Source organism: Danio rerio, chromosome 14 (assembly GCF_052040795.2).
Source record: "Danio rerio strain M-AB ecotype USA chromosome 14, GRCz13ab, whole genome shotgun sequence".
NCBI lineage: Eukaryota > Metazoa > Chordata > Actinopteri > Cypriniformes > Danionidae > Danio > Danio rerio.
Window position 1 is genome coordinate 2728369 of NC_141034.1, and position 18884 is coordinate 2747252.

Consider the following 18884-nt stretch of genomic DNA (forward strand, 5'->3'; position numbering starts at 1 on the left):
TTGAATGCCCTGCACAACCCAGGGTCAGTGCAGAAATGTAAAGAAACCTTTTTTTTTGGCTGACATTGCTGCTTATACTGCAGGTCAACAAATATAAAATGCGCAACCTTTGATTTTATTAGCTAACACACACACAGAGACATATATATATACTCTTACTCTGTAAATATCAGCAGCATGTCTGTGTTTGTGGTTGTCGTCAGTGTGACTCTTGTCCCCAGCAGAACTGGAGCACAGGGTGGGGTTTTGGTCTGATTGACAGTGATGATGTCACAGCTATGAGCTCAGCCTGCAAACCGTGAGCTCCTGCAGCGCAGAACGGAAAATTACAGACCCTTCCCCCACTGCACTTCCTCTCTCTCACTCTCTCTCTCTGTATTCCTCCCTCTACCTTTTTAACCCATCTCTCCTTTCTGAACACCCCCACTCTCCTCTCTTTCTCTATCCCTCTTTTTCAGTCTCCCATCCCCCTCTCGTTCTCCCACACAGGGAACACGCATCAGCTTAGAGGGAGAATCTCAGCCGGCGCAGAGACAATAATAGAGCTGAATTCTGCTTTGTGTGATTCTGCTCAGCACAACACTGCCCAAATCTGCAGGACTATGTATATTTGTACTAAATATACATATTAAAAATAAGATAAATAGATATAAAATCAAGATATAAAGAATATATGATATAAAATATATACTGTCAAATGTTCAAGTCAAAACTATGTCATATAAAATGTCAGATTTGGTGCATCCATTGAAGTATACTATAATATGCTCTAATTCATATAGTAAATCATAATGTATGAGACAGGGATGCCCACACTTTTTCTTATGAAGGGCCAAAAACTAAACTTGACTAAGGCTAGTGGGCCGAAGGTAAATAGGAGGGACCATTTACCATTGGCAATTACCGAATTTATTTAATAATGTTTAAAAATGACTAGAAAACATTGCTTTATATTAACTAATACAGTATTTGTTTACATTCTACAAAGAACTTATCACAGTAAAAACAAAACAATCTGATTTAAAACAGAATTACACTAGCTTTCTGCCTTGATTAGCTTGCCGTTGTCTTCTGTATAGTCAGTCAAACGACAGTATTTACATTTTTAAACAATCTGTTTTATATACATTTGATTTTTTTATATCAGAGCCTTTTTTATAGCTTATCAATAAAACAAACAAAAATGGTTACGTCAAATTAGAAATGATGATCTCTGTATTAAAGGCCATACTCACTGTCTCATTGCAAAAAAACACTTTTCTTGCTTCAATTTTTTGTCTTGTTTCTAGTCTAAATATCTAAAATATCTCCAATTTGTATATATTTGGACTAGAAACAAGACAAAAAATCTATAAGAAAAGCACTTTTTGCAGTGCTCTCAGATGGGATGGTAGGCAAAATCAAAGGTTACAATGGGCCAACTTTAGCCCACGGGCCCTACTTTGGGTGTCTCTGGTATAAAAAAGTATAATATAAAATAGAGCTGAGCCAAAAAATAAATAAATAAATCACAAAACCAGTCATCTCATATCCTGATAATGATATATAATCACAATAAAGCACCACTTCCTTACATCCAAACAATTAGTAGTTAATATATATTGCCAATATGTAAAGGACTTTTTTTTTTTTTTTTTTTTTAATTTTATCTACTTTGAAGTAGAGATGAAGACAGAATTATTCGCCCCTTTTGATTTTTTTTTTCTTTATTTTTTAACATTTGCCAAATGATGTTTAACAGATTCAGGAAATTTTCACAGTATGTGTGATAAGGTTTTTTCTTCTGGAGAAAGTCTTATTTGGTTTGTTTCGGTTTGAATAAAAGCAGTTTTTAATTTTTTAATACCCATTTTAGGGTCAAAATTATTAGCCTCTTTAAGCAATTTCTTTTTTTCTTTTTTTTTTGATTGTCTACAAAACAAACCACCGTTATACAATAACTTGCCTTTTTAATCAATCCTGCCTTATTAACCTAGTGAAGCCTTTAAATGTCACTTTAAGCTGTAAAGAAGTGTCTAGAAAAACATCTAGTCAAATATTATGTACTATCATCATGGCAAAGATAACTAGAAATGACTAGAAATTAGTTATTAAAACTATTATGTTTGGAAATCTTCTCTCCGTTAAACAGAAATTGGAGAAAAAAATAACAGGGGAGCTAATAACTCTGACTTCATCTTTAAATAATCATAAATGTTCTCATAAACATGTCATTACATTACTTACTTTTTCAACTTCAGGGCAAATTATTGATTAAAAATGAAAATATATAAATTTAATATGAATAAAATATAAAATACTTTTGTAAATTAATGATTACAGAAATAAAAATAGAGTTATTTTAAAATAAGTCAAATGCAAATTGTAAAGATAGTATTTTCAAGACTGCAACTTTCTCACGATTCTGTTATTTATGTTTCTTTTTGCACCCCTGTAATGGCAAGTAACATTGCGCTCATATAAAAAAGTAAAAAAGTACTATCATAAGCCATGTATTTTGTGACACCACAAGCTAAACGACAGAGCATAATATGAAATAGTAGACTTTTTATTTTGTCCATATACACTGAAAAAAAAAATCAAATATGATTCCTTGGATTTACTCAATTTTTTTTTTTTTTTTACGTTAAGTGGTTGTAAACTATTTATTTGGGCTGAATTTAAACAATCAAATTAAGTGGATTATTCAAATAACCACCAAATTGAAATTATTCAATTTAATTTGTTTGTTTAAATTCAACACAAATAAATTATTTGCAACAGTTCTTCATGCACCACTTTTTTTCTGTGTATTTTATACCATCATGTTGCACAGACCTAATATAAATCATCATATTTATTCTTGTGGAGCACACGTCAGCTCAGATGGTTTATTAAATGCTAAGAAACTGTTAAGTTGGTTATATACTTATGATGATCATAACGATTGGATTTAGATGTGTTCTTATGCATATATCTGAAGCAAACAAAAATACAGAGCAGGGATAAACGCAACAAAATCAACCCAAAATCACAGAGAGAGTTGAACAGAAGCATCCAAATGCCCATTTACAACAAGAAACTATGTGACACATAAAAAAATTATTTAATTAAGAACAAGCAAGACTTAGATAGGGATTTAAGGATAGTACTTCGCCAAATTACAGACTGAAGTTTGATTTTTAATGCTCTCATCCTGCTAAAAGACTTCGGCAGCATCAGAACGTGTGTGTGTGTGCGTGTGGACTGCAGCTTAACTAATGATAATCTGCTGAATTCTGCTTACAGAATGAATTTATATGACACTTCCACTGGGGAACACCTTTCTTAGGAAAGAGAAAAAGGCTCAGTGGGAACAATACTATATATATAAAACAATTGCACCACCGGAAATTAGTATTGCCTATATGACAAGAAAACAGAAAGGTAAATGATAAGAAATAAAACGGGGAAAAGGCCTGCGTTCAGTGTGACAGCATTAGCAAAACTAGGCCTGCAGCTCTCTTTCTTTTATCCTGTTTGTGTGCCAGAGATCTGCTGAGGGGAACACGAAAGCCGGGCATGGCCTCGTTAACCAACATGACACAGACAGAGATGAATCCGCATCACGTGGACGCTGTCTGACTCATGTTCAGACCAACATTTATGGTAATCCCTGCACAATAAAAGAGGCCAAATGATGTGAAAACAAATCAAAATACACACAAGCCAAATATAAAATTTGGTATTTAATGAGGCACGATAGATAGTGTTTAAACCAGCACACATATTGAAACTACGCACAGCCTCAAGCTCATGTTGGTGCTTCAGCACCATGGAGAGCTCTGGCAATGTGAAATACAAATGCACCAGGATTGAGGTATCAGTGGCTCAATACAGGACTGTGTGTTCTCTTTTGCTTAACAATATATACTTCTGAACCAAATTTAACCAGAGAAATAGCTGGCCCAAAGGCTTACCTTCTCTTTATTAGGCAGTGTTTGTGTTCTGGTGAACGTGTCTCCTCCATTAATACTGATCAGTTCTGCATCTGCAGCCGGAAATGGCGCGGGGAAAACCACTACGTCACTCTTCAGTGTGTCTGAGCTAAAACACACGTCATACTGCTGAGTAGATTTGGAGTAAGACCAGCTCCCGTCAGGGTGTGTGGTGATCATCGGGGCGCTGTACCTGCCCAAACTGCTGTCTGTCCTGTGGCATTTCACAGCTATCAAACTGATGAGGCTCAGTAAAAAGATGACGGACACACTCACAATGGCGATCAGCAAATACAGATTTAAATCCGAGAAACTCTCCTCCTTTACCGGCGCATGTCTGAATGGAGTCTTGACGTCACCTCCGCTTTCAACAACCACAGCATCAATAGACACAGTCGCTGACAGTGAGGGCTCTCCGTTATCACAAACCAAAATGACCAGCGGGTGAGTTTTCAGGTCATTGTCACTCATTCTCCTCTTAGTCCTGATCTCCCCGCTGCTGGTTCCGATTCGGAACAGATTGTTTCCTTTGGGCTCAGAGATGTGGTAGGACAACAGCGCGTTGTAACCGGAATCTGCATCTACAGCCCTGATCTTGGCCACAAAGTAGCCCGCCTCAGCAGAATAGGGAATGTTCTCGGTGTTAACGGAACCGAGCTCGGAATAGGGCGCAAGAATCGCGGGACTGTTGTCATTCTCATCCAGGACAAACACATTTACAGTCACGTTACTGCTGAGCGGAGGAACACCAGAGTCTGTGGCCTGAACTTTAAACTCAAATGTTTTGATCTCCTCATAGTTAAACGACTGTAAACTGTGCAGATCTCCAGTGTCGGAGTTTATAGTAATAGCAGAATATGTGCTTCCAGATTTGTGAAGCGGTTCCAATAATCCATAAGTGATTTTGGAATTTTCATTTAAATCTGGATCAACAGCTGAAAGAGTGTAAATGATTTGGTCCATAGGACCATTTTCTTTCACAAACACATTAATGACAGGATTTGGAAAACTTGGAGGATTGTCATTAACATCAGATACATACACAGTAAAAACCCTAGTGGCAGAAAGAGGTGGAGCACCTTCATCCGACGCCATGATTGTGACATTATATCGATCAACACGCTCTCTATCAAGTGGTCCATCCACTACGAGAGAATAATAATTCTTATATGACGACTGTAATTTAAAAGGAACATCTCCAACCACTTTCCCGTGCACATTCCCATTTTTCCCCGAGTCTTTATCAGATATCGTTATCAAAGCCACCGTTGTTTCTCTTTTAGCATCCTCTCTTACTGTATTCACTTGTGAAGTTAAAGATATTTCAGGCTCGTTGTCGTTCACATCTAAAACCTCTACTAATATTTTACAGTGCGCAGACCGCGGGCTCGCTCCTTTGTCTTTAGCCTGAGCATGAATCTCATAAGCATTACGTTCTTCAAAATCCACCCTCCCCTGCACAGAAACCACGCCGGTAGCGGAATCAATTTTAAAAACACTACTTGCTTTATCATCGCTGTCTTGCTGAACTAAAGAGTAAATAATTTCACTATTTAGGCCTTCATCTAAATCAGTGGCGTTCAGGTTGATGACTAGTGTTCCCAATGGTGCGTTTTCAACAATGCGCACTTTGTAAAGAGCTTTGCCGAACACGGGTGCGTTGTCATTCACATCTTGCACATGTATTACTATCTGCATTGTACCTGATTTGGGAGGTTTTCCTCCATCTACAGCAGTCAAAGTGAGGTGGATTGCTGGCTGTTTTTCTCGATCTAAAGCTTTCTGCAGCACTAATTCAGCAGAAGCACTTTGCTCTCCTCCGCTTTGTACATCCAGAGAGAAATGCTCGTTCGGGCTCAGTTTGTAGCTTTTTACAGAGTTCGCTCCGACATCTGGGTCCGACGCTCTCGGCAGCTGAAATCTATCTCCAACAATAGACAATTCCGATATATTAAATAACTTAGAACGTATACGAAAAGAGGGAGAATTGTCGTTTATGTCTAAAATAGTTATCTCAATACGAAACAGGTTTAATGGATTATTAACAATGGCTTCTAAATTCACCGAACATTGCGGAGAAGCAGGGCAAAACGCCTCCCTGTCGATCCTCTCGCTGACGAACAGAACACCCGTTTTCAAATTAACCTCGAAATATTTTCTTCCCGAAACTGCAGGGATGTGAAATCCACGTGATTCCAGTTCTTGGATGTTTAAATTAAGATCCTTTGCGATATTTCCGACAAATGTCCCAGTGTTCGCCTCCTCTGAAATGGAGTATGCGACCTGGGCTGAAGCTGAAGGCATCAAGAGCAGCAAAACCAAACAAATAACGATCCCGTTCATAACAATTATATGAGCCATTATGTTGATGATTTTTGGACAACGCCAGAAATAAGTTCCAATAGTTAGTTATATTCCAGTATATGCCATGTCTTTATATGCATACCGCCACCACGAAGGAACAGAACAAAGCGCATGAGCGCGCGCTAAAGAGATAAGGAGGAGCCAGCGGGCGCGCGCAAAACGCTGCAAAACACTGCTGTACTGACACCAAGAGGCTTTTCATGAAAGAACCAGTTTTTATATTATGATTACTGTACAAAATGTGAGAATAGTCAATAATTGTTCGTCTTTTTAATATTTGGTGGTAAAAGGGACATAAGAAAATTATTAAAATAAATCTATGTCATGTCTTACCTTTTCTTTATTAGGCAGTGTTTGTGTTCTGGTGAACGTGTCTCCCCCATTAATACTGATCAGTTCTGCATCTGCAGGCGGAAATGGCGCGGGGAAAACCACTACGTCACTCTTCAGTGTGTCTGAGCTAAAACACACGTCATACTGCTGAGTAGATTTGGAGTAAGACCAGCTCCCGTCAGGGTGTGTGGTGATCATCGGGGCGCTGTACCTGCCCAAACTGCTGTCTGTCCTGTGGCATTTCACAGCTATCAAACTGATGAGGCTCAGTAAAAAGATGACGGACACACTCACAATGGCGATCAGCAAATACAGATTTAAATCCGAGAAACTCTCCTCCTTTACCGGCGCATGTCTGAATGGAGTCTTGACGTCACCTCCGCTTTCAACAACCACAGCATCAATAGACACAGTCGCTGACAGTGAGGGCTCTCCGTTATCACAAACCAAAATGACCAGCGGGTGAGTTTTCAGGTCATTGTCACTCATTCTCCTCTTAGTCCTGATCTCCCCGCTGCTGGTTCCGATTCGGAACAGATTGTTTCCTTTGGGCTCAGAGATGTGGTAGGACAACAGCGCGTTGTAACCAGAATCTGCATCTACAGCCCTGATCTTGGCCACAAAGTAGCCCGCCTCAGCAGAATAGGGAATGTTCTCGGTGTTAACGGAACCGAGCTCGGAATAGGGCGCGAGAATCGCGGGACTGTTGTCATTCTCATCCAGGACAAACACATTTACAGTCACGTTACTGCTGAGCGGAGGAACACCAGAGTCTGTGGCCTGAACTTTAAACTCAAAGGTTTTGATCTCCTCATAGTTAAACGACTGTAAACTGTGCAGATCTCCAGTGTCAGAGTTGATGTTGATCATGGATGTTACCGGGCCGCTTTTAGAGCTTTCTAGTAAAGAATATGTTATTCTGGCATTATCACCTACATCAGGATCAACAGCAGATACTGTATGAAGAACAGCTCCAATCTGACTGTTCTCTTTCACATACACATTAATGACGGGCTCTGGAAAGCGCGGCGCGTTGTCATTGACATCAGAAACGTGTACAGCAATGACACTGGTACTAGAGAGAGGCGGAGACCCTTCATCAGCAGCGCTGATTGTCACGTTATACTCAGACGCGCGCTCTCTGTCTAGAGGCCCGTTCACCACTAAAGTATAATAATTTTTATAGGTGTTTTTAACCTTAAAAGGAACAGAACCCTCAGCTCTTAACATTACCTGTCCATTTTTACCAGCATCATTATCGGTTACAGTTATCATTCCAACCATTGTGTCAATAGGAGCATCTTCCTTAACAGTGCTCACTAATGACGTCACAGATATCACTGGTATGTTGTCATTGATATCTGCGATTTCCACCAACACTTTACAGTGTGCTGCTCTCGGATTATAACCTTTATCCTTTGCTTGTACACGAAGTTCTACTGCATTACTCTGCTCATAATCTACATCGTTTTGCACAGTGATTTCGCCTGTCACTGAGTTTATCGAGAATGCATTTATATTTTTGTCATTGTCGTGGTTGACAATTGTATAGATTATGTCAGCGTTTACGCCCTCGTCCATATCGATAGCTTGAACAGTTACCACGTGAGTACCACGCGCAGCATTCTCAATGACAAGAGCTTTGTACAAAGACTTGCTGAACACGGGTATATTATCATTAATATCCACAATGTTTACAACAATCTGCATTGTACCAGATTTCGGAGGTTTTCCTCCGTCTACTGCGGTCAGTGTTAACTTGATAACAGGCTGTTTTTCTCGATCTAAAGCTTTTTGCAGAACTAATTCAGCAGACACACTCTGTTCTCCTCCGCCCTGAACATCTAGTGAAAAGTGCTCATTTTGACTGAGCTTGTAGCTCTTCACCGAATTTACTCCAACATCCGCATCAAACGCTCTGTGCAATGGGAATCTTTCCCCTGGAAAAGCTGATTCACTAATATTTAAATGTGTTACTGATGTCCGAAATGCAGGTGCGTTATCGTTAATGTCAACAACATTTATTTCAAATCTGAAAACATTCAATGGGGAGCTAATCATGGCTTCTAATGGCAGAGAACATTTAATATTCTGCTCGCAAATCTCTTCTCTATCAATCCTCTCCTTAACATGGAGAACTCCAGTTTTTGTATTGACATCAAAATACCTCTCGTTTGGTCCCCGAACTATATGAAAGCCTCGTGCCTCAAGGTCCTGAATATTCAGATTAAAATCCTTCACCAAATTCCCAACTGTAGTGCCCGGGTTTGCTTCCTCCGAGACGGTATAGACAAACTGTCCGCCCGCTATATTCCAAAGCCGACACAGAAAGCACAGAGAAAGCCACAGCCGAACATTTGATTGCCATGTGGATTCCATTGTCTCGAAATCTTGTGGATATCACAAAATCATACAAATCCGTTTGCATAGTCGCTAAAAAATAACCCGAGAGCACGTTTCTACATCGGCTAGCCTTCCTGACACTATGGCGAATTCTGAACAAAGCCTCTCTGCTCGGGAGGCAAAATGAGGCGGAGCTTATAGTGGAGCCATGCAAATGCTAGTGTTAAATGGAAGGCTAGTGACATCGTGCGGATTACTGCAAACTCTGCTTGTTATAATAAATAAATAAATAAATAAATAAATAAATAAATAGCACTTTTAAGCTTAATCTATGCGCTATCGAAGAATTAAAACTGTCACGTTTCTCTAACTGAAAAATAGCCTATCATTGACCCTCAACACGCATACCCAACAAATCTATTAAAAAAAACTACAAAAAGCTTAAAAAAGTAACTTAGAAGTCAGGAAAAATCATGAAATAGAAATACATTCTTAACATAAGAAAAGTGTGAGAACTATGAACTTTTAAGAACGTCTGCCGTTTCAGCACCACGGACAGAGAACATTATTGCAGAGCAGTTCAAACTGTTTCAGAAGTCATGTGCTCAAAACAATAATAATGGAAACCAACAGTGAAAAGAGAATAAAATGGTAGTGGTTTTCCACGAATAAACCATGTAAATAACAAAAATATAAGTAGCCCTTCTAAACAAAAAAGGACATATTAGCCTACAAATGTCCTCACTTCTAACAAAACTCTCTTACCTTCTCTTTATTAGGCAGTGTTTGTGTTTTGGTGAAAGTGTCTCCTCCATTAATACTGATCAGTTCTGCATCTGCAGGCGGAAATGGCGCGGGGAAAACTACTACGTCACTCTTCAGTGTGTCTGAGCTAAAACACACGTCATACTGCTGAGTAGATTTGGAGTAAGACCAGCTCCCGTCAGGGTGTGTGGTGATCATCGGGGCGCTGTACCTGCCCAAACTGCTGTCTGTCCTGTGGCATTTCACAGCTATCAAACCGATGAGGCTCAGTAAAAAGATGACGGACACACTCACAATGGGGATCAGCAAATACAGATTTAAATCCGAGAAACTCTCCTCCTTTACCGGCGCATGTCTGAATGGAGTCTTGACGTCACCTCCGCTTTCAACAACCACAGCATCAATAGACACAGTCGCTGACAGTGAGGGCTCTCCGTTATCACAAACCAAAATGACCAGCGGGTGAGTTTTCAGGTCATTGTCACTCATTCTCCTCTTAGTCCTGATCTCCCCGCTGCTGGTTCCGATTCGGAACAGATTGTTTCCTTTGGGCTCAGAGATGTGATAGGACAACAGCGCGTTGTAACCAGAATCTGCATCTACAGCCCTGATCTTGGCCACAAAGTAGCCCGCCTCAGCAGAATAGGGAATGTTCTCGGTGTTAACGGAACCGAGCTCGGAATAGGGCGCGAGAATCGCGGGACTGTTGTCATTCTCATCCAGGACAAACACATTTACAGTCACGTTACTGCTGAGCGGAGGAACACCAGAGTCTGTGGCCTGAACTTTAAACTCAAATGTTTTGATCTCCTCATAGTTAAACGACTGTAAACTGTGCAGATCTCCAGTGTCGGAGTTGATGTTGATCATGGATGTTACCGGGCCGCTTTTAGAGCTTTCTAGTAAAGAATATGTTATTCTGGCATTATCACCTACATCAGGATCAACAGCAGATACTGTATGAAGAACAGCTCCAATCTGACTGTTCTCTTTCACATACACATTAATGACGGGCTCTGGAAAGCGCGGCGCGTTGTCATTGACATCAGAAACGTGTACAGCAATGACACTGGTACTAGAGAGAGGCGGAGACCCTTCATCAGCAGCGCTGATTGTCACATTATACTCAGACGCGCGCTCTCTGTCTAAAGGCCCGTTAACAAATAAAGTATAATAATTTTTGTAAGAGTTCTGAACTTTAAAAGGAGAAGAGCCCTGAATATTTAGGATTACCTGTCCGTTTTTACCAGCATCATTATCAGTTACAGTTATCATTCCAACCACTGTGTCAATCAAAGCATCCTCTTTTACAGTGTTAACCAAAGATGTAACAGAGATTTCTGGAACATTATCATTTACATCAATAATTTCCAGTAGAACTTTACAAAGGGCCGCTCTGGGTTTATGCCCTTTATCTTTTGCCTGTACTCGGAGCTCCACTGCATTTTTTCGTTCATAATCTACATCCCCTTTCACTGTAATTTCCCCAGTTTCAGGATTTATTGCAAATGATTCGACGTTTCTATCATTATCGTGATTAACTAAAGCATAAACAATCTGACCATTCACACCCTCATCTGGATCGCTGGCCTGTACTGTAATAATGGGAGTACCAGGAGGCGCGTTTTCATTCACGCGGGCTTTATACAGTGATTTGCTGAAAACGGGAATGTTATCGTTGACGTCTTCAACATTTACTGTTATCTGCATTGTTCCTGATCTTAGAGGTTTCCCTCCATCTACAGCAGTCAATGTAAGACGAATTAAAGGCTGTTTTTCTCGATCTAAAGCTTTTTGCAGCACTAATTCAGCAGACACACTCTGTTCTCCTCCGCTTTGGACATCCAGAGAGAAATGTTCATTAGGACTGAGCTTGTAGCTCTTCACCGAATTAATGCCGACATCTGCGTCAAACGCGCTCGGCAGAGCGAACTGCTCTCCTGGTAAGGCCGATTCTGATATATTAATGGTTGTCTTTGGCGTACGGAATTTCGGCGGATTATCATTAATATCCAGAACGTTTATCTCAAATCTATATACATTCAAAGGCGAATTAACAATCGCTTCAAGAGGTAAAGAACACCTAATCTTCTGCTCACACAGCTCTTCTCGGTCTATTCTCTCTTTAACGTGAAGTACACCGGTCTTAAAATTAAAATCGAAATACCTCTTATTGCTCTCGGACACGATTTGAAATCCACGCCTTTCAATGTCCTGTACATTCAAATTAAAATCCTTAGCTAAATTCCCGACTGCGGTACCAGGGTTTGCTTCCTCCGATATGGAATACACAATCTGACCATTTGTGAAAATCCAACAGCAAAGAAAGACACTGAAAAATATCCAGGACCTCAAAACATGTGTCCATGTTAAAGCCATTTTAAGAAACCCTTTCCATGAATGCTAAAACACCGAAATCTTCCTGCACATCCGTGAAACGACTTCTGGTAAATCCACGAGTGAAATGCATGCGGAGACAATGGCGAACGACTAACAAAGCCCTTATCCAGGAAGAGCGGAAGAGGGAAATAGGAGGAGCTTCACCATGTCACGAATGCTCACAAAACAGGCAGATACTGACATCGCGCGGAGAGTTTTATACATCACATCAGCAAAGAAAAAAGCAAGACTTCTGTTTTTTATAAATCCTGCAAATTCAATTAATCAAACGAACAAATGTGTGCAAAAGATGTGTTTTTCTTAATAACACTTGCACTGCATACAACCAATTAAACATGATATATATATATATATATATATATATATATATATATATATATATATATATATATATATATATATATATATATATATATAGTCCATTAAACACACTTTAGATAGCATTTCAGGACCAAGGACAGTGGTCGCAGTCTAGTCCGTTTACATGAAAACGCTTTGAAGGTGAAGCGTGTCAAACCTCTTGCATTATCACACAGCATTTTTTCTAGGTAATGTTCTTGAATTTTCCAACATTATACCTGTATTTAATACTAGGCTACAAACTTGTAAGATTTAAATATCTGATGTCTTGACGGAGTAACGCATTCCAGCTCAAAGCAGGACATGGTTAAATCAAAAGTGAGCAAAACAGATGCTAAATTATCCTACCTTCTCTTTATTAGGGAGTGTTTGTGTTCTGGTGAAAGTGTCTCCTCCATTAATACTGATCAGTTCTGCATCTGCAGGCGGAAATGGCGCGGGGAAAACCACTACGTCACTCTTCAGCGTGTCTGAGCTAAAACACACGTCATACTGCTGAGTAGATTTGGAGTAAGACCAGCTCCCGTCAGGGTGTGTGGTGATCATCGGGGCGCTGTACCTGCCCAAACTGCTGTCTGTCCTGTGGCATTTCACAGCTATCAAACTGATGAGGCTCAGTAAAAAGATGACGGACACACTCACAATGGCGATCAGCAAATACAGATTTAAATCCGAGAAACTCTCCTCCTTTACCGGCGCATGTCTGAATGGAGTCTTGACGTCACCTCCGCTTTCAACAACCACAGCATCAATAGACACAGTCGCTGACAGTGAGGGCTCTCCGTTATCACAAACCAAAATGACCAGCGGGTGAGTTTTCAGGTCATTGTCACTCATTCTCCTCTTAGTCCTGATCTCCCCGCTGCTGGTTCCGATTCGGAACAGATTGTTTCCTTTGGGCTCAGAGATGTGGTAAGACAACAGCGCGTTGTAACCGGAATCTGCATCTACAGCCCTGATCTTGGCCACAAAGTAGCCCGCCTCAGCAGAATAGGGAATGTTCTCGGTGTTAACGGAACCGAGCTCGGAATAGGGCGCGAGAATCGCGGGACTGTTGTCATTCTCATCCAGGACAAACACATTTACAGTCACGTTACTGCTGAGCGGAGGAACACCAGAGTCTGTGGCCTGAACTTTAAACTCAAATGTTTTGATCTCCTCATAGTTAAACGACTGTAAACTGTGCAGATCTCCAGTGTCGGAGTTGATATTGATCATGGATGTTACCGGGCCGCTTTTAGAGCTTTCTAGTAAAGAATATGTTATTCTGGCATTATCACCTACATCAGGATCAACAGCAGATACTGTATGAAGAACAGCTCCAATCTGACTGTTCTCTTTCACATACACATTAATGACGGGCTCTGGAAAGCGCGGCGCGTTGTCATTGACATCAGAAACGTGTACAGCAATGACACTGGTACTAGAGAGAGGCGGAGACCCTTCATCAGCAGCGCTGATTGTCACATTATACTCAGACGCAGTTTCTCGATCTAAATGTCCGTTTACAATTAAAGTATAATAATTCTTGTATGAGTTCTGAACTTTGAATGGCAATGAATCTCTAATCTTAAGCTGAATTTCACCGTTTTTGCCAGCATCATTATCTAATACAGTTATCATACTAACCACTGTGCCATTAGCTGCGTCCTCCTTAACTGTATTTACTAAAGAGGTAACAGAAATTTCCGGCGTATTGTCATTAATATCAGTTATCTCCACCAGCACTTTGCAGTACGCGGCTCGTGGTTTATGGCCTTTGTCTTTAGCTTGCACTCTAATTTCAACAGCAGCGTTTTTTTCATAGTCTACAGTGCCTTTCACTGTTATAACACCGGTTTCAGGATCTATTGCGAATGCATCTGCGTTATTTTCATTATCTTGACTCACTAATGAATACACTATTTCACTATTTGGTCCCTCGTCTGGATCACTGGCGTGAACTTGGATCACTGAGGTGCCAAACGGTGAATTTTCTACTACTCGAGTTTTGAATAGAGGCTTACTGAAAACAGGAATATTATCATTCACATCCTCAATATTGACGATTATATTTATTGTTCCTGATCTTGGAGGTTTTCCTCCGTCTACAGCGGTCAGTGTGAGCTTGATCACCGGCTGTTTTTCTCGATCTAAAGCTTTCTGCAGCACTAATTCAGCAGACACACTCTGCTCTCCTCCGCTCTGTACGTCCAGAGAAAAGTGCTCATTCGCACTCAGTTTGTAGCTCTTGACCGAATTGTTGCCCACATCCGCGTCAAACGCCGTCGGTAATGGAAATCTTTCCCCAGGAAATGCAGACTCTGATATATTAAAATACTTCACAGGGGAACGAAATGTAGGTGCGTTATCATTAATATCTATAATGCTTACTTCAAAGCGGTAAACGTTTAATGGCGCATTAACAATAGCCTCCAACGGGAGAGAACATTTTAAGCTCCTTCCGCACAGCTCATCTCTATTTATTCTGTCATTAATATGGAGAAATCCAGTTTTTGAATTTAGTTCGAAATACCTCTTATTTGCTCCAGATACTAGTTGAAATCCCCGATTGGTTATATCCTGTAAGTTCAGGTTTAAATCCTTTGCAAGGTTGCCGACTGTTGTTCCCGGGTTTGTCTCTTCCGACACCGTATATACAATGTGTCCCTCCGCAGTACTCCCAAAGCAAAATACCACATAAAAAAGGATCACTGAAAGACAATTATGAAGCGGAACTATTGCCATATTCCTTTAAGAACAAACAAGCACAATACTCATCAATATAAAAGTATTTTGGTCCAGGTTTCAGCTAATAGTCCACTACGATGCAGTGAAGGCGAAGAGCTGTGGAAGCGTCTGAACAAAGCAATCTCTCACTACAACAACAGCGAAAAATACAAGGCGGAGACACGAGAACTCAAGAGCACAGTTTAAATACGGACTGATGGTGACATCTAGAGGATAAAAGACTACTTTTAGATAGCTATAAGCGTTTCAATAAATCGCTGGACGTGAGCAGGGGAAAATATAAAATATATATTTATTTAAATACCAAACTAACAATAAATAAATAAATAAATAAATAAATAAAAACAGACTTTAACTTTCATAGTATTTAAACATTTTATAAAATTAGACTTTATCTTAAGCTATAAAATCTAAGATTGTTACATGATTTTCAGAAAAAAAAAATACCAGAGTAGATTATTATTAACACACTGTAAATCCCAAAAAGTTAAGGTAAGTCAAACCATTTGAGGATACCGACTGCAACAAACCATTTAAGTTCAAAGACAAATCCTAATGAGTACTGAGAATTTACTCCATTTGAGTAAACGAAGCAAATTGAGCACCAAAAAACAATAAATGAAGAGAACTCAAACCAACTGAGTACTGTCAAACCCAGTAAGTTAAGACAACTCAAACCGTTTAAGGAAACCGATTGCAAAAAACAATTGAGTTAAAAAAGTACTCTATATGAGTACTGTGAACTTACTCCATTTAAGTTGAAGCAATGAGGTATTTATTAAAGCATTACCTTCAACACAGAGTATTCAGAGAAAAGGGTTCACAATAGCGTGAATGATAACCACTGAAGGCTTCAGCACCACGGACAGCGTCACAGGGTTTCAACAAATGCAGTAAAAAGTAATGCAATTTTCTATACGTTTACATACCTTCTCTTTATTAGGCAGTGTTTGTGTTCTGGTGAAAGTGTCTCCTCCATTAATACTGATCAGTTCTGCATCTGCAGGCGGAAATGGCGCGGGGAAAACCACTACGTCACTCTTCAGTGTGTCTGAGCTAAAACACACGTCATACTGCTGAGTAGATTTGGAGTAAGACCAGCTCCCGTCAGGGTGTGTGGTGATCATCGGGGCGCTGTACCTGCCCAAACTGCTGTCTGTCCTGTGGCATTTCACAGCTATCAAACTGATGAGGCTCAGTAAAAAGATGACGGACACACTCACAATGGCGATCAGCAAATAAAGATTTAAATCCGAGAAACTCTCCTCCTTTACCGGCGCATGTCTGAATGGAGTCTTGACGTCACCTCCGCTTTCAACAACCACAGCATCAATAGACACAGTCGCTGACAGTGAGGGCTCTCCGTTATCACAAACCAAAATGACCAGCGGGTGAGTTTTCAGGTCATTGTCACTCATTCTCCTCTTAGTCCTGATCTCCCCGCTGCTGGTTCCGATTCGGAACAGATTGTTTCCTTTGGGCTCAGAGATGTGGTAGGACAACAGCGCGTTGTAACCGGAATCTGCATCTACAGCCCTGATCTTGGCCACAAAGTAGCCCGCCTCAGCAGAATAGGGAATGTTCTCGGTGTTAACGGAACCGAGCTCGGAATAGGGCGCGAGAATCGCGGGACTGTTGTCATTCTCATCCAGGACAAACACATTTACAGTCACGTTACTGCTGAGCGGAGGAACACCAGAGTCTGTGGCCTGAACTTTAAACTCAAATGTTTTGATCTCCTCATAGTTAAACGACTGTAAACTGTGCAGATCTCCAGTGTCAGAGTTGATGTTGATCATAGATGTTACCGGGCCGCTTTTAGAGCTTTCTAGTAAAGAATATGTTATTCTGGCATTATCACCTACATCAGGATCAACAGCAGATACTGTATGAAGAACAGCTCCAATCTGACTGTTCTCTTTCACATACACATTAATGACGGGCTCTGGAAAGCGCGGCGCGTTGTCATTGACATCAGAAACGTGTACAGCAATGACACTGGTACTAGAGAGAGGCGGAGTCCCTTCATCAGCAGCGCTGATTGTCACATTATACTCAGACGCAGTTTCTCGATCTAACTGACCATCTACAAGTAGATAATATTTATTCTTATACGTATTTTGTATACGAAAAGGTGCAGAACCGCGAATGTTAAGAACAACTGCGCCGTTTTTTCCCGCATCTCCATCTTTAACGGTGATCAGTCCAACCATTGTTCCAGCAGCAGCATCCTCTCTCACTGTTTCAGCAAGAGAGGTCACGGAAATTTCAGGTATATTATCATTAACATCAACGATTTCAATTAAAACCTTACAATGAGCAGCCCTTGGTTTCGGCCCTTTATCTTTAGCTTGGACTCGAATTTCCACTGCATTGCTGGTCTCGTAATCAATGTTCCCTTTAACAGAGATTACACCACTGACAGAATCTATGGTAAACGCGTTCACTCTATTATCTCCATCATGACTTATAAAGGAATAAATTATTTCTCCATTCAAACCCTCGTCTGCGTCGCTAGCTTGCACCGTGATAACAGACGTACCGACGGCCGCATTTTCCATTATTCGTGTTTTGTACAGAGATGTACTAAATACAGGAATATTATCATTCACATCTTCAACATTGATGATAATTTGCGTTGTTCCTGATTTTGGAGGTTTTCCTCCATCTACAGCGGTCAGTGTGAGCTTGATCACCGGCTGTTTTTCTCGATCTAAAGCTTTCTGCAGCACTAATTCAGCAGACACACTCTGATCTCCTCCGCTCTGTACATCCAGAGTAAAGTGTTCATTCGCACTCAGCTTGTAGCTCTTGACCGAATTACTGCCCACATCCGCGTCAAACGCATCCGGTAATGTAAACCTTTCACCAGGGAAAGCAGATTCTACAATATTTAGTTCTGTTTTTGATGATTTAAAAATAGGACCGTTATCATTGATATCTAAAACATTCACCTCCAATCGATACATGTTTAAAGGCGAGTTAACAATAGCTTCTATTTCCAGAGAGCATCTGCTGCTCCTTCCGCATAGCAGTTCCCTGTCTATTCTCTCTTTGACGAGGAGAACACCACTCTTTAAATTGACGTCGAAATACCTCTTATTTGGACCAGAAACGAGCTGAAACCCACGAAGCTGCAATTCATGAAGATTTAGGTTCAAATCCTTTGCTATAGGTCCCACTGTTGTTCCCGGATCAGCCTCCTCTGATATAGAGTACACAATCTGCCCATCGGTAATATTCCAAAGGGAAAGCGCTGCGATACAATACATCCACGACTTAAATCCTTGTTTCGACATTTTCACACCACTTTAAATAAATCATTCGCATCCATTCGGTGGTATAAGCACACACCGTCTAATTCCTCATAGCGTCTGCAAAAATACAGACGGCAATGTGGCCTCTCGTGAACAAAAGCCCCACGTGATAAACTGAACCCTCCCTTGACTGAGGAGGAGCTTTAAATAGGCAAGGCAAAATAAAATACCAGTCTCTAACGACACCACGCGGAAAAATCCAGGCATCGTAGACAATTCAGAATATAAATAGACTTAGTGTCTTGAGAACTGCCATATATGCTTTTATAAATTAATATTTGCTTCCATATTATAAAACAAATAACAACAGTCAGTG

The 18884-nt window shown here is 40.5% G+C and overlaps 34 protein-coding genes across 34 annotated transcripts in view; all 34 read right to left on the minus strand.

Moving 5' to 3' along the window:
• pcdh2a38 (protocadherin 2 alpha 38) overlaps positions 1-6317 on the minus strand; it is a 67096-nt gene extending 60779 nt beyond the window's left edge. Inside the window, exon 1 of the mRNA NM_001443866.1 lies at positions 3939-6317. Within this exon, the coding sequence (NP_001430795.1) occupies positions 3939-6317 (2379 nt within the window). The remainder of the gene's footprint in view (positions 1-3938) is intronic.
• Positions 1-9032, minus strand: part of pcdh2a37 (protocadherin 2 alpha 37) — a 69811-nt gene extending 60779 nt beyond the window's left edge. Inside the window, exon 1 of the mRNA NM_001443865.1 lies at positions 6654-9032. Coding sequence (NP_001430794.1) covers positions 6654-9032 — 2379 coding nt within the window. The remainder of the gene's footprint in view (positions 1-6653) is intronic.
• Positions 1-12140, minus strand: part of pcdh2a36 (protocadherin 2 alpha 36) — a 72919-nt gene extending 60779 nt beyond the window's left edge. Inside the window, exon 1 of the mRNA NM_001009591.3 lies at positions 9762-12140. Within this exon, the coding sequence (NP_001009591.3) occupies positions 9762-12140 (2379 nt within the window). The remainder of the gene's footprint in view (positions 1-9761) is intronic.
• pcdh2a35 (protocadherin 2 alpha 35) overlaps positions 1-15248 on the minus strand; it is a 76027-nt gene extending 60779 nt beyond the window's left edge. The window contains exon 1 of the mRNA NM_001009590.3: positions 12870-15248. Within this exon, the coding sequence (NP_001009590.3) occupies positions 12870-15248 (2379 nt within the window). The remainder of the gene's footprint in view (positions 1-12869) is intronic.
• Positions 1-18550, minus strand: part of pcdh2a34 (protocadherin 2 alpha 34) — a 79329-nt gene extending 60779 nt beyond the window's left edge. The window contains exon 1 of the mRNA NM_001009589.4: positions 16181-18550. Within this exon, the coding sequence (NP_001009589.4) occupies positions 16181-18550 (2370 nt within the window). The remainder of the gene's footprint in view (positions 1-16180) is intronic.
• The window catches only part of pcdh2a1 (protocadherin 2 alpha 1), a 264980-nt gene that overhangs the window by 60779 nt on the left and 185317 nt on the right, over positions 1-18884 (minus strand). The window lies entirely within an intron of this gene.
• The window catches only part of pcdh2a2 (protocadherin 2 alpha 2), a 259967-nt gene that overhangs the window by 60779 nt on the left and 180304 nt on the right, over positions 1-18884 (minus strand). The gene's annotated exons all lie outside the window — the stretch shown is intronic.
• pcdh2a3 (protocadherin 2 alpha 3) overlaps positions 1-18884 on the minus strand; it is a 256777-nt gene that overhangs the window by 60779 nt on the left and 177114 nt on the right. The gene's annotated exons all lie outside the window — the stretch shown is intronic.
• The window catches only part of pcdh2a4 (protocadherin 2 alpha 4), a 250948-nt gene that overhangs the window by 60779 nt on the left and 171285 nt on the right, over positions 1-18884 (minus strand).
• pcdh2a5 (protocadherin 2 alpha 5) overlaps positions 1-18884 on the minus strand; it is a 250948-nt gene that overhangs the window by 60779 nt on the left and 171285 nt on the right. The window lies entirely within an intron of this gene.
• The window catches only part of pcdh2a7 (protocadherin 2 alpha 7), a 244558-nt gene that overhangs the window by 60779 nt on the left and 164895 nt on the right, over positions 1-18884 (minus strand). The window lies entirely within an intron of this gene.
• pcdh2a8 (protocadherin 2 alpha 8) overlaps positions 1-18884 on the minus strand; it is a 241085-nt gene that overhangs the window by 60779 nt on the left and 161422 nt on the right. The window lies entirely within an intron of this gene.
• Positions 1-18884, minus strand: part of pcdh2a9 (protocadherin 2 alpha 9) — a 220067-nt gene that overhangs the window by 60779 nt on the left and 140404 nt on the right. The gene's annotated exons all lie outside the window — the stretch shown is intronic.
• pcdh2a10 (protocadherin 2 alpha 10) overlaps positions 1-18884 on the minus strand; it is a 214655-nt gene that overhangs the window by 60779 nt on the left and 134992 nt on the right. The window lies entirely within an intron of this gene.
• The window catches only part of pcdh2a11 (protocadherin 2 alpha 11), a 210743-nt gene that overhangs the window by 60779 nt on the left and 131080 nt on the right, over positions 1-18884 (minus strand). The gene's annotated exons all lie outside the window — the stretch shown is intronic.
• pcdh2a12 (protocadherin 2 alpha 12) overlaps positions 1-18884 on the minus strand; it is a 207558-nt gene that overhangs the window by 60779 nt on the left and 127895 nt on the right. The gene's annotated exons all lie outside the window — the stretch shown is intronic.
• The window catches only part of pcdh2a13 (protocadherin 2 alpha 13), a 204351-nt gene that overhangs the window by 60779 nt on the left and 124688 nt on the right, over positions 1-18884 (minus strand). The window lies entirely within an intron of this gene.
• pcdh2a14 (protocadherin 2 alpha 14) overlaps positions 1-18884 on the minus strand; it is a 201300-nt gene that overhangs the window by 60779 nt on the left and 121637 nt on the right. The gene's annotated exons all lie outside the window — the stretch shown is intronic.
• pcdh2a15 (protocadherin 2 alpha 15) overlaps positions 1-18884 on the minus strand; it is a 198016-nt gene that overhangs the window by 60779 nt on the left and 118353 nt on the right. The gene's annotated exons all lie outside the window — the stretch shown is intronic.
• The window catches only part of pcdh2a16 (protocadherin 2 alpha 16), a 192768-nt gene that overhangs the window by 60779 nt on the left and 113105 nt on the right, over positions 1-18884 (minus strand). The window lies entirely within an intron of this gene.
• pcdh2a17 (protocadherin 2 alpha 17) overlaps positions 1-18884 on the minus strand; it is a 189288-nt gene that overhangs the window by 60779 nt on the left and 109625 nt on the right. The gene's annotated exons all lie outside the window — the stretch shown is intronic.
• The window catches only part of pcdh2a18 (protocadherin 2 alpha 18), a 184942-nt gene that overhangs the window by 60779 nt on the left and 105279 nt on the right, over positions 1-18884 (minus strand). The gene's annotated exons all lie outside the window — the stretch shown is intronic.
• pcdh2a19 (protocadherin 2 alpha 19) overlaps positions 1-18884 on the minus strand; it is a 180617-nt gene that overhangs the window by 60779 nt on the left and 100954 nt on the right. The gene's annotated exons all lie outside the window — the stretch shown is intronic.
• Positions 1-18884, minus strand: part of pcdh2a20 (protocadherin 2 alpha 20) — a 176289-nt gene that overhangs the window by 60779 nt on the left and 96626 nt on the right. The window lies entirely within an intron of this gene.
• pcdh2a21 (protocadherin 2 alpha 21) overlaps positions 1-18884 on the minus strand; it is a 171860-nt gene that overhangs the window by 60779 nt on the left and 92197 nt on the right. The gene's annotated exons all lie outside the window — the stretch shown is intronic.
• The window catches only part of pcdh2a23 (protocadherin 2 alpha 23), a 165765-nt gene that overhangs the window by 60779 nt on the left and 86102 nt on the right, over positions 1-18884 (minus strand). The window lies entirely within an intron of this gene.
• pcdh2a24 (protocadherin 2 alpha 24) overlaps positions 1-18884 on the minus strand; it is a 162750-nt gene that overhangs the window by 60779 nt on the left and 83087 nt on the right. The gene's annotated exons all lie outside the window — the stretch shown is intronic.
• The window catches only part of pcdh2a26 (protocadherin 2 alpha 26), a 153684-nt gene that overhangs the window by 60779 nt on the left and 74021 nt on the right, over positions 1-18884 (minus strand). The window lies entirely within an intron of this gene.
• pcdh2a27 (protocadherin 2 alpha 27) overlaps positions 1-18884 on the minus strand; it is a 105128-nt gene that overhangs the window by 60779 nt on the left and 25465 nt on the right. The gene's annotated exons all lie outside the window — the stretch shown is intronic.
• The window catches only part of pcdh2a28 (protocadherin 2 alpha 28), a 100632-nt gene that overhangs the window by 60779 nt on the left and 20969 nt on the right, over positions 1-18884 (minus strand). The gene's annotated exons all lie outside the window — the stretch shown is intronic.
• Positions 1-18884, minus strand: part of pcdh2a30 (protocadherin 2 alpha 30) — a 93270-nt gene that overhangs the window by 60779 nt on the left and 13607 nt on the right. The gene's annotated exons all lie outside the window — the stretch shown is intronic.
• pcdh2a31 (protocadherin 2 alpha 31) overlaps positions 1-18884 on the minus strand; it is an 89481-nt gene that overhangs the window by 60779 nt on the left and 9818 nt on the right. The gene's annotated exons all lie outside the window — the stretch shown is intronic.
• pcdh2a32 (protocadherin 2 alpha 32) overlaps positions 1-18884 on the minus strand; it is an 86159-nt gene that overhangs the window by 60779 nt on the left and 6496 nt on the right. The gene's annotated exons all lie outside the window — the stretch shown is intronic.
• pcdh2a33 (protocadherin 2 alpha 33) overlaps positions 1-18884 on the minus strand; it is an 82862-nt gene that overhangs the window by 60779 nt on the left and 3199 nt on the right. The window lies entirely within an intron of this gene.